Source organism: Bacillus rossius, chromosome 12 (assembly GCF_032445375.1).
Source record: "Bacillus rossius redtenbacheri isolate Brsri chromosome 12, Brsri_v3, whole genome shotgun sequence".
In the NCBI taxonomy this organism is placed as follows: Eukaryota; Metazoa; Arthropoda; class Insecta; order Phasmatodea; family Bacillidae; genus Bacillus; species Bacillus rossius.
In genome coordinates, this window is record NC_086339.1 from 5044550 (window position 1) to 5058091 (window position 13542).

The 13542-nt window shown below is 40.6% G+C and overlaps 1 protein-coding gene across 4 annotated transcripts in view; it reads right to left on the bottom strand.

The window, feature by feature from the left end:
- Positions 1-246: 246 nt before the first annotated feature.
- LOC134537401 (RNA polymerase II-associated protein 1) overlaps positions 247-13542 on the bottom strand; it is a 33458-nt gene continuing 20162 nt past the window's right edge. For all 4 annotated transcript variants that reach the window (XM_063377775.1, XM_063377776.1, XM_063377777.1 and 1 more), the window contains exons 14-25: positions 12019-12090; positions 10005-10114; positions 9141-9339; positions 8145-8419; positions 6944-7039; positions 6637-6810; positions 5847-5989; positions 4822-4948; positions 3757-3922; positions 2846-2930; positions 1529-1662; positions 247-354 (exon numbers count right to left, since the gene is read on the bottom strand). In XM_063377775.1, coding sequence (XP_063233845.1) covers positions 295-354; positions 1529-1662; positions 2846-2930; positions 3757-3922; positions 4822-4948; positions 5847-5989; positions 6637-6810; positions 6944-7039; positions 8145-8419; positions 9141-9339; positions 10005-10114; positions 12019-12090 — 1641 coding nt within the window. In that variant the 3' untranslated portion in view covers positions 247-294. The remainder of the gene's footprint in view (positions 355-1528; positions 1663-2845; positions 2931-3756; positions 3923-4821; positions 4949-5846; positions 5990-6636; positions 6811-6943; positions 7040-8144; positions 8420-9140; positions 9340-10004; positions 10115-12018; positions 12091-13542) is intronic.

The window sequence follows — 13542 nt, forward strand, 5'->3', positions numbered from 1 at the left end:
CTGTTCGGGTTGCAGTTGTGGCTTTCATTCCTGTGTGTAAGAGTGTGTGTGCACCTCTAACATAATTAATTTTCATTCTTTACTGCTCGCTAGTGTGTTTATGTTCACAGGTTATACATAAATTTGGAATTTGTTTCAAACTAAAAATCTGGTACATATTCGCTCAAACCTATTCCACACACATGTCAGGAAAAATAATATTTCAGTAATAAATAAAACTATATCAGGTGAAAAAAATATTTCCAATAACTTTAAATTGTTTATTAAATTTAATTGTTTATTAAAAAAACTACATCATGAAGAGGAAGACTTGACTTCATTGGCTATCTTGTCCAACAGAAGTTCTCGAAGTTCCTGCAAAATTAAAAATTTTTGTTAGTCTCTCCCAAAACATTAGCTGCATACAAATACTAAACTAATGGATCCCTTAGCAAAGGGATCCCACTATAAGTACATTGTAATGGAGGTAGCCATTTTTTCGTTGCTTTTGAATTCTCACAAGGGATGCAGATCAGTCTCTACCTGTGTCCACTAAAATCGAGGTTTCTACATATGCAACACTCGCATCCACTAATGCATCCCTACATCCATTAGCTTTGGAATTGTTTTATTTTGTTTGTATATAATATTACTTAAGATTTTTACCATAAGGATTGTTTATAACGTTATAAGCATATTTGAAAAAAAACATTAATTAAAATGACCAAAAAGAAATCTTAAACTTACAAGGGTATTTAACTCTCATTACAAGTATTTTTAATATTTTGAGTTTGATAAAAATTTTAATTTGATCACTAATATTTATAACAGTCACGCTACATTAAATTTCTTAAATTAGTCATTGTTACTTACATTTGGCTGAATATTCGTAGATATCACGACTCGAAATGGCTACGTGATTTTTATAACAACCAACTGTTAACAGGTGCTGCTAGTAATAAAAGTATTTGGGTATTTTCTATTAGATTATCATTAGAAATGCATCCTCTACATTGTGTCTGCATCTGCTGAGAGTTGAAGCAATGCGTGAGCTATGGACGCATCCTTGTGCAATCAGATCAGGGCCGGTGCAAGGTAAATTGGCGCCCTAGGCGAAAAACCATAATTACACCCCCCTCCCCCCCACCCCGGCCGGGACACCCCAAAAAAAATTTCCTTGCCTCAAAATACATCACGTAAGCCTAAGATTTTGTCAACAATCAAATGTAAGCAGGTTTGTGTTTTCTTTTTTTACTTTTTTTACTTATTACAAATCATAAACAGGTCGCCGTGTACTTGAAATAATTACTTATATCAATATAAACATTCCGAACTGTTACAAAAATCCATTTTCATCTAGTTTCAATAATGGTTAAACATATTATATGAGCTGTTATGTGTCGTGCTGCGCCGCCCCCAGCTACTTGGCGCCCTAGGTGGTTGCCTAGTTCGCCTGTGTGGACGCGCCGGCCCTGATTCAGATGCAGTTGTTATTGTCTCACCGACCAGTGCGACATGCAGGCACTTCACCAAGACGACGACGACGTACCGCATCGCGCATCGCGTCGATCCCGGCGCGGAGCTGCCTGGCGAGGGGCGTGTCGGGGCGGCGCGCCACGAAGGAGGCGACGTGCTCCGCTGCCAGCCGGCGCAGCACGGGCGACTGGCTCTCGCTCACCACGCCTGCGCCACACGCCACACGTCACTGCGCTGCTTCCACGCCGCCGACATTCCCACCACTGGACAAAGTCTCGTCACCAAGATGAGTAGGAAATTCTGAAGTGGTGAAACTTCTTTGCTGAGAGGGGCCACAATTTTCGAGAGTTACGAAAATCATGATAGCACGAGGGGAATAGCGGGGCACGTGGTGGGGGAAACTGGTAGATGAGGAGAGTGCATCATGCGGTGATGCCACTCCAACGCATGCTCCAGTGGTCGAATGGGAAGATGGCAAGAGAGAGGGGGATATATACGTAGCGTAGCATGCTGTATACTAGTTGTAATGACCGGAAGGGGAGAGGTATATATAAATGACGCAACAGTGATGCTACGGAATCCTCGTTATGCTGCTTGTGTTTGTCCATTCCTCAGTTTTCGTAACTGGTAACAATTGACGCTACCATTTTTTTTTTCATTTGAGATCATACCCTTATCCTTACTATTCTCAATTATTATCTCTTGTACAATGAAAAAAATACTAATACTTCATCTCTATCTATACCTAATAAGAAGTTTCACTTCAGTCGCACTTTTTTTTATGTGTTCAAGCCACCAACTTAACTGTCCTTTCAATACAAACATAACTGTCTTACCCTTTTTTTTTAAATGCTACCTCTATCTGCCTGTTCACACGAGATTTAAAAAAAACACCACTAAGCCCTTTCCCACCTTTTGAAGCAGAAATTAGTATACTCGCAAATTAAGAGAAAAATTACTCTTTACATCTGATTTCAAAAAACTACCTACCTCCCTCCCTTCCTCCATCACATGTCCCTAAATCATAATTTTCCTACTTTTTGTTGAAATTTTGCACAATTGACTATTAAAATGAAAGCAAAATTAATATCTGCATCTGATTTTGAAAATAAAAATAAACCCTTTCCCTAAATTTGCTGTGTTAAATAAAATTATCAATAGTATTGTAAAACATTTTTTTCCCCTTCCAAAATTGATGTAACTGTTAATTTAAAATAGTTTTGTGTATTAAATTAAAATAAGATTACCTAACTTCTAATGCACATACATATGTACAAGTATGTCTTTTTTTTTATAAATCATTTTGTACACATCCTTATTTACACTGCATAGTGAAAAAAATATAATAATGATGGATATTAAACTTCCTTCAAGTTGTGCCTGTACGTACCAGACGTCAGGGCGTTCAGATAGCACGCCAGCAGAGAGGGGTCTTCTTCGCGGGGTCTCAGCAGCAGGTCACAGGGGAAGAATAGCTGGAACACAAAATTAGTTGTAAAATTATAGTAGTAGTGTTACGTGTTATTTCACACCACTGACTACTTCCACACCTACTCCTTACGTAAGAACCACATCTGTATTTACAATGTAAACTCGTACTTCCTGCCGGAATAATACCACCCCCAGGTCGAATGAACTGAAGAGAATGCTCACTACAGTAGAACCTCGTTAATAAAAACCCCATTAATACAAAACTCTCATTAATGCAAAGTGTCACAGTCCCTACAAATTACGTAGGAGTTATAATGCTAAGTAATTTGTTTAATACAAAAGTATGGTTTTAAGTAATACTAAGTGCTTTGTTCCACAGATAAACAATTACATGTAGTGACGGTTAATACAAATAACTTACAGTAATTTGATGAATCAATGTGAATTATCAACTAAAATAATACTGATGCCATTGTTTGGTTCAGTGTAGGTTGGGGAAAAAAAAAGCTTACGAATTGAAAATTCTTCCAAAATGATATGTCCAAGTCTATGTATGTCTGTAATTTCTAAACATTTGCTTGATTATAAAACCTTTTAAAAAGTATAGTACAAGTACAAAATAGTTTTTTAGTCTCAGGTTCAACCATCCTATTAAATTATCATATATTACAATTCCCCCCCAAAAAGTACATTTGGTGCTCTATAAAATTATCTGCAAGTTTTCTTGGAAAATCTTCTATTTTTTAGGTGTGTTATGCGTGTACTAAATGAAGAAAAATATATATTTTTAACTTGATATAAATATGACTTGCATGTCACATGAAGAGTAGCAGTTTGGTCGTCGTTGCGGAGCGACAGTCAAGTGCGTACCTCGTCCGCGCCGGCGGGCAGCAGCCTCAGCTCCGACACGTACTCGCTCCACGCCAGCTTGCGGAAGTCGGCGCAGTGCCGCTGCTGCAGGGGCACCAGCAGGAACTGCCCGAACAGCTTGTCTCCGTACGAGACCGCCCTGAACTGGTCCAGGAGCTGCGTGTACCTGCGCAGCACACACCGGCGGAGCCAGGGCCGGATTTAGACGTCTGGAGGCCTCGGGGCAACAGAGGAGCGGAGGCCCCCTGGCCCCAAATTATTTTACAAATAAAATGAACAATTTTTTTCAGTCGAGTTTTCCAATAAATAATTTATTGTGAAATCAAGTAGATTCTCTAAGTATTTAAAAAACATACATAAATATAATCGGCGACAAGAATTATATGAAATTATTGTGGGGGCCCTCCGTTTGTGGAGGCCCCGCGGCTATCGCCCCGGTTGCCCTCCCCTGAATCCGGCCCTGGGTGGAGGTGACTCCGCATCTGGCACCACCAACACACCAGCACTACGTGGTGTAATGCCTTGGGTTTATTCACCCTGACTGCGCCACTTATTATTTAAGTTCACTCTGAACAGGTTAAAGTATTTCTAACACGCCTTTACCAATCAGCCGTACTTTTAGACGAGAAAAATTAAGGTGGGACTACCTTACACACAGTGGCGGATCCAAGGGAGGGGCACCAGGGGCAAGTGCCCCCCCCCCCCCCCCTCGAAAAACCAGTTGTCTGCTACATTAATATTGCAGACTAAAATGATTGTTTCTGAAACCAATAAAATATTTTAATATATTTAATGAATTTCTTGTAGAATCACAAAGTCTGGTGGTTGGATGTTATGTGTAGTGTGAGTAGATTAAATACAAATGTAGTAATTTTAAGTCATTTTTTCTCTGGCTTCTCTGAAATCCTAGAGTGCCGCCTCCGAGGTGAACCTCTGGATCCGCCACTGCTTACACAGTGATGAAACCTAACACCCTGTCAGTCCTCTGTCGTCAAAGCTCATCCGACACAGCATGCAACTGATTATCCTCCTGGACTGAGGCACAAGCGCCGACGGCTCACTCACAAGTCATAGAAGGACGAGAGGCCCGGGATCTTCTCTGCGAAGTCCAGCTCGGAGCTCCTGGCCAGCATCAGCCTCAGCAGCGCCTCCAAGTAGTCCCGGATCACGGGGTCCAGGAACAGGTCGCTGGCTGGCGGACAAGAGCACAACCGAGCACTGCAGCACGTCAGCGCGACTACTATTCGCGCCAGGAACGGTGGCACTCGATCTCCCTAGTCCTCGGGGCTAATGGGAGGGCACGTCCACCCGCAGCGACGGGCGACAGCTGTGAGGGAACAATGTTTGAAGGTTGCAGGCTACAGAAGCAGGCATACGCGCGGAGTCACTTCCCCTCTCTCCTGCATGGCCCCGCACCATCGCGGAAAAGAGTGCCACCATTCCTGGAGCAGACAGTACGTGGCGTGCTGACACGGCAGCGCGGAGCTCCTCGCAAATCGACGAAGCACCGGTTACATCTCGGCTCAGACCAACGGCGTATCACACTCTCAGGCAAACTCAACATGCGAAAAGTAAAAATAAAAACACAAATTTTCTGATGTGGTATTTCAGATTGTGAAACGAGAAATATTTAGATAGAGTGCTTATAAATAGCAAAGGTACCCTTGTGTAAGCAATGCTCATGTTTAACATAGGCTATCTATCGAATAAGATTGAATATACTAAATAAATTTAAGGTTGAGTTATACAAAATGACACCAAAACCTGATTGGCAGCACTGTGGAGTCAGTCACTTACTTGAGAGAAACATTTCACCATTACGTATTAACATTCATGTTTTATAAATAAATCTGTTACCTAAGTTGAAGAGCATCATAGATTTTTTTTTAACGTATATTAGTGTAACTAAGCCCAAAAAAAGGATGGCATCTTGGAATCTACGACATATTAGATGCAACTAGGGGTGCACAAATATTCTTAAACACGAATAGTTGCGAATAGCAGTTAATATACTGTTCGCATTTTGAGGTCAAACATCAAAGATGACAGCTGCAATTGTGCTGTCTTCATGAATAAAAACAAGCCCTCACCTGCGAGGAAGACGGTGCAGAGTCTGCAGAAGCGGGCGGTGAGGGAGACGCCCGCTGCGGCCCGGGGGCAGACGCACTCCGCCAGGAACACCCACTGCAGACAGCTGCACACCGTCCGCACGGCAGAGTCGCTGGCTGCCTCGCTGCAACACGCACGCTGCACGCTGCACGCTGCACTCTGCACTCTCGACCCACCTGGCAGGTTGCCTTCGTCCCGGTCGTGTCGGGGTCTCACCAGCGTCCCATTATTTACTATTTACTAATTACTATTTACATCCTTAATTTAAATAAGAACACGCAGTCCAGTCTATGTCCTAAAAATCTGTCTTGCACCGATCATTCAAACATCAAAATATTATGATATTATCGAGATGTGATTAATGCTTATTATATTATTAGTAAATTTCATGAATCTAGAAACACTCCTTGTTTTGTCTAGAGACGTACAAGACTGTAAAATCCAGATAAAAATGACACAACTTACCGCCATGATGGTTCAACAAAACTGTTGCTTCGTTGCCGGAAGCTGCAGGGCTACCCGCCTTGGCAGGCAGCCAACTTGAAAAACTTGGCGCTGCTAGCGAGCAGCGCGGGAAGTTCAAAATTCAAATGTTTCCAAACACTATACACTAAATTACACACAATATTTACAAGTCCAAACACTCCTCATAACTACACGAATATTAAAGGTATTTCTTATTTCTGTTTCATTTTCCCCGCGGGTTCTCTCTCTTTCGTTTTGTGTCACTGGGGAATGGCAGCATGTTGCAGCATGTCACGCCTCACTCACCCGCTGCGCTCCTGGTTGTAGAGCGAGAGGACCGGCGCGTAGAACCAGTCGGCGGGAAGGGCGGGCTCGCGGTCGCGCGGAGCGGCAGTGAGGCTCGCCACGGCCAGCGGGCCCGCCTCCCGCGCGTCCCCCAGCCCCAGCGCGGCCTCGTAGCACGCGCGCACGGCCGGCAAGCTGCGCCCATCCAGCACAGCACAGCACTTCAGACCTTACAGCCACATAAATTTCCTTGCATACAATTAAATTAAAACAAAACAGCAATTCAAGTAAACACAGGTCAAAAATTGATAAGGGTTAGCAATCATACCTGGTCAAAGCATCCGTTAATAATTTCTGCTTGGACGTTGAGTTGTCATCACTGAGTTTCAAGGACTCCATGCGCGAGACTAAGACTGGCGTATCCCTGGAATTGTTGACGAGATATTACACACCACAAACTACGGCAAAAACACACACCAAACTTAACACTCACGTGCCACATGTTGGTGTGAACTTTGTATGTATTGTTTCCTTAATGGATAACAGTTCATTTCCACAAGAGGCAACTAAACTAATAGGATCAATTACGAAAGTAAGACATTCTAGGAAAATAAAATATATGATAGTGAGCCCCCAATAGGGTCCATAGTGGAAGCATCCAACTACGAGAACTGATGATGGCAGAAGCTTTTGTCGTAAGTACGACCACTCGCTCGTAAAAGCAGAATAATGATTAAAAAAATTAAGTCCAAGTTAACCCAAACCTTTCAAAAATGTCACAAATTCACATTATATCTTGGAAACTGCATAGAAGAGAAAAAAAATGCATAGAATAAAGTGTCACAAAGTTATTTATGAACAAAAATTTTGTGAATTTGCTAAATTTTCCATATCTCTAACAATTTCCATTATATTGGCATATATCCAAACTAACTAATGCATAATAACAAAAAAATACTGGTTGCAGACTAAAAAACACCTAAGTGATTTTAAATATTAACTTCAGAAAAATTCAATTGAAACGGTACAGTCAGCACTACATACTAGTCCATTAAGGATTAGAAAAGGATATACAGGAAATATTATAAGAACTGTTACATCAAAATTATTTTTATATTCGCAATAACCACATCCAATTTAAATATATAATGTTAACTATCCCCTTATATTTTAATTCGGAAACAAACTTGAGTAAAATAATACCTATTACTATTATAGCTAGTCACTATGTTACATTTTGGATAGGTATATAGTGAAACCTTATTGCAAAATATCCTACTATAAAGGATTTCTCACTTCAAAGTACTTATTTTCATCATAGGTATATAGTGAAACCTTATTGTGAAGTATCTCACCATAAAGTATTTCTCACTTTAAAGTATTTATTTTCAGGTTCCAACAAGATGTGTTACATTCAGCAACAGTTCAGTATAAAGTGGGTTTCCTCAGGTACACTGCAATGAGATTCCACTGTGAATATGTCAGACTCCAGGTGGGAGCAGCGACCGCAGGGGGAATGGGGGCAGCACCTCAGGAGGAGCGGGGAGAAGACCACGCCGCGGAGGACCCGGGCGAGCAGCGGGCGGTCCTGGCGCTGGGCCAGCGTCGCCAGGCGCAGCCCTGCGGCGTGGTACAACTCCCTGCGCCCGCACGCCTCGGGGCACACGGCCGCCAGCTGCACCACGCGGCACAGCAGCGCCACCTCCTGCCGCGCGAACCAGCCCCAGGGGGTGGCCAGCGGCCCGCCGGCCACGTGTCCCAGGTGCTCCAGCAGGCCCGGGTGCCGCAGGAACCCCCTCAGGCACTGCGACACACGCCCGCACCACGGCATTACTTCCAGGGGCCCGTGTAGCTTCTTTAATACTGATGCCTTTATGACGTACAGCATGTGTTTGTTTAGCACGCTGCTAATAGTGAGTTACTTGTTTCAATTTTTTTTTCTTTTAAATAGTTATGAGTGGAGATCGGAAAAATTCGCGGATTCATTTAGCGATACGCTAAAATCCAAATACATATACCTTTAAACTGCTTTTGTTATTGGTTTACTGTTCATCCGGACGACTCTGGGCCGATGGGAAACTCTCAACCAAAGAAGTATCGTATCACAGGCAAACCAGTTGATACGACTCACAAGTCAGCAGCCAATGAAAAGGCGTTATTTCCCCGAGCATACTGAGGACTGTGTTGTCTATCCTGAAGGCCATCGAAAACGCGAATTTTTCCAGTCCCTAGTTATGAGGTGCAACCAGTAGTTGTCTTAAGATTATATCTATCAGTGACATGGGCTGGGCACAACGTCTCCCGTCATATGTTCGAGTCTAAACGTTGTGTAACAACAGCTAAGCCAACAGACAGCACTTCAAACGTCTCACAACAACAATTATTATTAAATGTATAAAATTCCCTGCATAAAACTAAATTACAAGGAAAGTACATATATGTAAAAAAAATTGATAAGGGTTAGCAAACACGCCTGACCAAAGCATCGGGTTAATAACTCCTGGTTGTAAGTTGGGTGTAAGTACCTGCTTGTCCAAGCCCTTGTGCACGGCGTGAGCGGCGGAGAGCAGGCTCACGAGCCCCCGCACCAGGGCCAGCTGGGACGAGGACCCCACCACGGGCTGCACCTGGCGCCCGCCCCAGCACAGCGCCCCCAGCGAGGGCAGCGCCCCGGGATCCCTCCTCGTGCCGCACTGCCCCTCTCCCAGCAGGCAGGACCAGCTCCTGCACCAGGGCGACCGTTAGTTAGCCTAGAGCTGCACACCGCGGCCTAGCTGCACATTCACATGCTGCCAGTGTTTACACGCTTCTAACAACATTACACACTGCACTATACATACAACTAGGGACAAGATTATATGGCCAGTTGTGATAAAACTGCAGTAACACCAAAAAGCATAACATCGAAATGCAAGTTAATACACCATAGAGCACCAAAATGAACGTAAAATCAGGGAATCAAGTAGCATTTAAACAAAACTTAATTCTAATCACAAAAAAAGAATCTTTTAAATGTTTGAAATTCAAGGAATATTAGTTCCTGACAAAAAAATGCAGTATATAAGCCTTTGGTGGAGTATGTACAACAATATATATGTATTTAACAAAATAACTAAATTGAACCAAAAATAAAACCATAAAATCTCATCTCCACATATAACATAAAAAATTCCTAGGTTCATTAAAAGCTATAATTTATATTAAATAAATTACATATCATATATGACTCAATGTTTCATTTTTTTACTGTCTCAGACTGTCGTTTTTTATTTTTATTTACAAAAGAATATATTATTTGTACCACTTGAGGGGCTACATGAAATGTGCATAGCCATTTAGGACAAAAAATCAAACTACGTATTGCCGAACGTCAGTATGCTGACACTTACCTGAGGCCGCGCATTAGCTCTGTGAAGATCGGGCTATGCACGAAGGGCGAGAGATACTTCTCGAAGAGAAGCTCCAAGTCCTCCAGTTGCGACACCACGTCGCTGCCTGGCTGCACAACAGTTTCAGCACACGGATATCTTTTAATTTCAACCCTTTACAAACTAAAAGAAAAATTGGTTGTCTGTTAAGTCGGTTTACAGACGATAGTTTAACGTGACATCATAACAAAACATTGATGAAATGATTGCATACTTTTATAAATAAAATTGAATCATTTTTATTGAATTATCATTATTTTGTATGGATACAAAGGAGTGAAATGAAATCTACAATTTAATTGATAAAATTACTTTTATTGGCACTCATTAATTCAAATATGTTTATTACTTTAACGAACAGATTATTTGAACTATAACTTTTATACATGTTTGCTATTTAACTTCTTCCAATCTGTGTTATTCTGTTAAGGATAGGACGATGATAGGAAAAGTAGGAAACGAATGGGAGTGTTTCAAGTTTAATGTGCCTCGAAAAAGTCAAATCGATGGTTTTTCCAACTGAGTGGAAGAGAGATATATGCGGCGCAAGCGTACAATGAGCGTAACGTGACACAGCGCAACGGGACAATTTGCGTAACGGGACCCTTTTTTGTGCGTGCAGCCGGCGTTCATCGATTTATTAGACGTCACGTCAAAAAAAATACCTGAAATGAATTCATAAGCATTTTGTTCCAAATTTAACTACCTAATTTTTTAAAACTCTATAAAATACACAATTATTTTTAATTTTTTTTTTTCTTATCTGAATTAGACAAGTGGGAATTTGTGCTTACCCATATAAAATATACCAACCTCTTTGAAATAGTCATATTTTAGGCCTAATGGATCCTAGGAGTGATCAAACTTTCAGTATTTCAAACTGAAACAGAAACTTAAGTTGGATCTTATGATTTACAGCAAACATTTTTTTGTTACAAAACATCTCTAAAATGCAGTTAACTCTATATACCGGTATTTACTCTAGTATAAGATACCGCCGATTATTACACATCCTTCTTTTGATTGAGTTTCTCAAAAAGAAATAGCTTACCAAGGAATACAAGAAGCTCATCAATTTAAGTTTCGCACTTATTTGTAAAAAGGTAAATAGAAGTACTGGTGCTTTTAATCTTCTAAGGGATTTGTTAACTCCACAGTGCTTTCCAGCAGTTTTGTGCACCGGTTGTACTGGGTGACCTTTCACTATTAACTGGTGCTGACCTTAAGAGATGTCTTTGACATGTTAATTGCCCAATGTCTTTCTGAGATAAATACGAGCATCACTCAACACAGTAGTGCATTGTTATGTATTATGAGATTTTTACTTTTTACATGACAGTTACACACCACGTCCTGAACTACTATCTTGCTAATAACCTGTTCTGCTCATACTTGCACAAACGTCGATGAGCAAGCCTGCAAGTGCAGTCTGTGTAGTAAACCACAACACATTTTCAAAAATCTTTAACCCAATAAACAGGTGTGTCATAGAATCGAAATGATTCTGCAATTGTTAAGATGCACTCTATTTTACGAGCTGAAAAAAGTTACAAGTTTTTTTAGAACCGAGTAAATTCATAAAAAAAATTTTGAAGCTCAGATACTGTATTTTTAGGAGAGTGTAAAAGCTAAACTGAAATGTGTTTTTTTTTTTTTTCAGAATAGTTTTTAGACATGAAATGCTTGGTAAAGATTCTTGAAAGCACCCAAGGGCCTTGCATTACACCTTCATCTTCATTTATCCACAATCTAATGATAAGGTTACTGCTCCAAAATTCATTGTCGTCCTGTGCACGACGAGAAGACCGCGCGCCAGTCCAGAGGAGACACAGCGCTAGAAATACCAGCGAGCGTCGTACTTATCATCCCGCCTCACAAGCACAGAACACCCCTGACTAGGCGGGCCCCTGTGCTCTGAAGAATACACTCTAGGAAACAGCAACATGAAGCACTGCAGGATTCACATCTAGCTCACCCAGTTTGAGAACTTGCGGATGTAGCTGGCCAGACACGACAGAGCTGAGCCTACGAGTTTCCCGGAAGAAAACTGCAAAAAGAGTAACCAATTACAATGAGAGTAAAATAAATACATAAATAAGTAAAAATGTAAGTAAGAGTGTATCAAGAAAGAGTGTTAAGTAAGAAAGAATGAAAGTGATATTGTAAGTCAGAAAGAGTGTAAGTAATAGGGAAAGTAAGAAGGTATGTAAGTAAGAGGGTAAGTAAGTAAAATAATAAGTAAGAATAAGTATGTAAGATGGTAAAAGAGAAAGTAAGGGTAAATAAGAAAGAATGTAAGTAAATAAGTAAATATATAAATAAAATACTCTCCAAACCATTACAATAAACTTTTATAAAGTTTTCCTGCTGTATTTCTCCTGCTCGGTGTTGCTATAAACAACATTGTATCTCAGTATTCGTAACACAGCATTTCAACCTGATCGATAGTGACAACCTCACCACACTCCTACACTAGAGGGCATGTGTCATAACAATATTCGTAAATTCAGGTTCTTTTCAAATTAAAACTTATTTTAAAAAATAGGATTATAAACCACAATAATTGTAACTAATAACAGTAGAACTCCTATTTTACATTTTTTTAAGGTAAAGAAAAAAATTACAATAATGACAAAAATATGTCTATTTGTGCCTAACGACAGGAGCAGATGTCAGTCCCCAAACCTTCGCAACTATGAGTGCCTGTTGTATTCATCTATGCTGTCTTTGTGTTTTCCAGATTATCTGTTTAGTTTCATCGCAGGATTCGCCAGTACGTCATTGGGTTGTCGTATTGTTATTCAGATTATAATATGTAACATCAATGGGTTTGTCTGTTTATAGCTGTGTCGTCCACAGTTGTAGTTTGTCCACTTAACTGCTTTCGTTGCAACTGTGCTGTGATATTTTCCTGACTAATTCCTTCCATGCCATTCTTCGTGCTGTCTACGCATTTTACTTCTGACATCGGCTGATTGGCTTGTTTTCTCTGTCTTTGTATTTTTATATTTTTTGTCCATTCTTGAGGTTTCTCTATGCTATACCGTGTAAACTGGCAATGAGGTATGAAAAAAAAAATTTTTTTAATCAATTTTACCCTGTTCCAAGAATAATTCAAAGAACATAAAGCAGGATTATATAAGAGCGCTACTAGTCTACTTTATGTCTGCAAGTGCTACTTTTATCTCTACGTATACTATTGATGAAAAAATTACAAAAAGCTTAATTAATTATTTTGAATTCTTGATGCATTTTTGTAACACAGTAGAATCTCTCCAAAAATGTGTACGTCGAACAGTTGACTTCCCAGCCAGTGACTCGTTACAGTTCTGCTGATATACCAGTTTTTTTTTTTTTTCATTCAGTAACTTGCCTGACCAGGTTATCAGCTCTACAATCTTCAATTGCCTGTTTAAACATTGATAGAACATGATAGACATGCCTCCAAGATTTACTAATGAGGACCTGGATGCTGTGGACAAGGATGCTTGATTGCGAC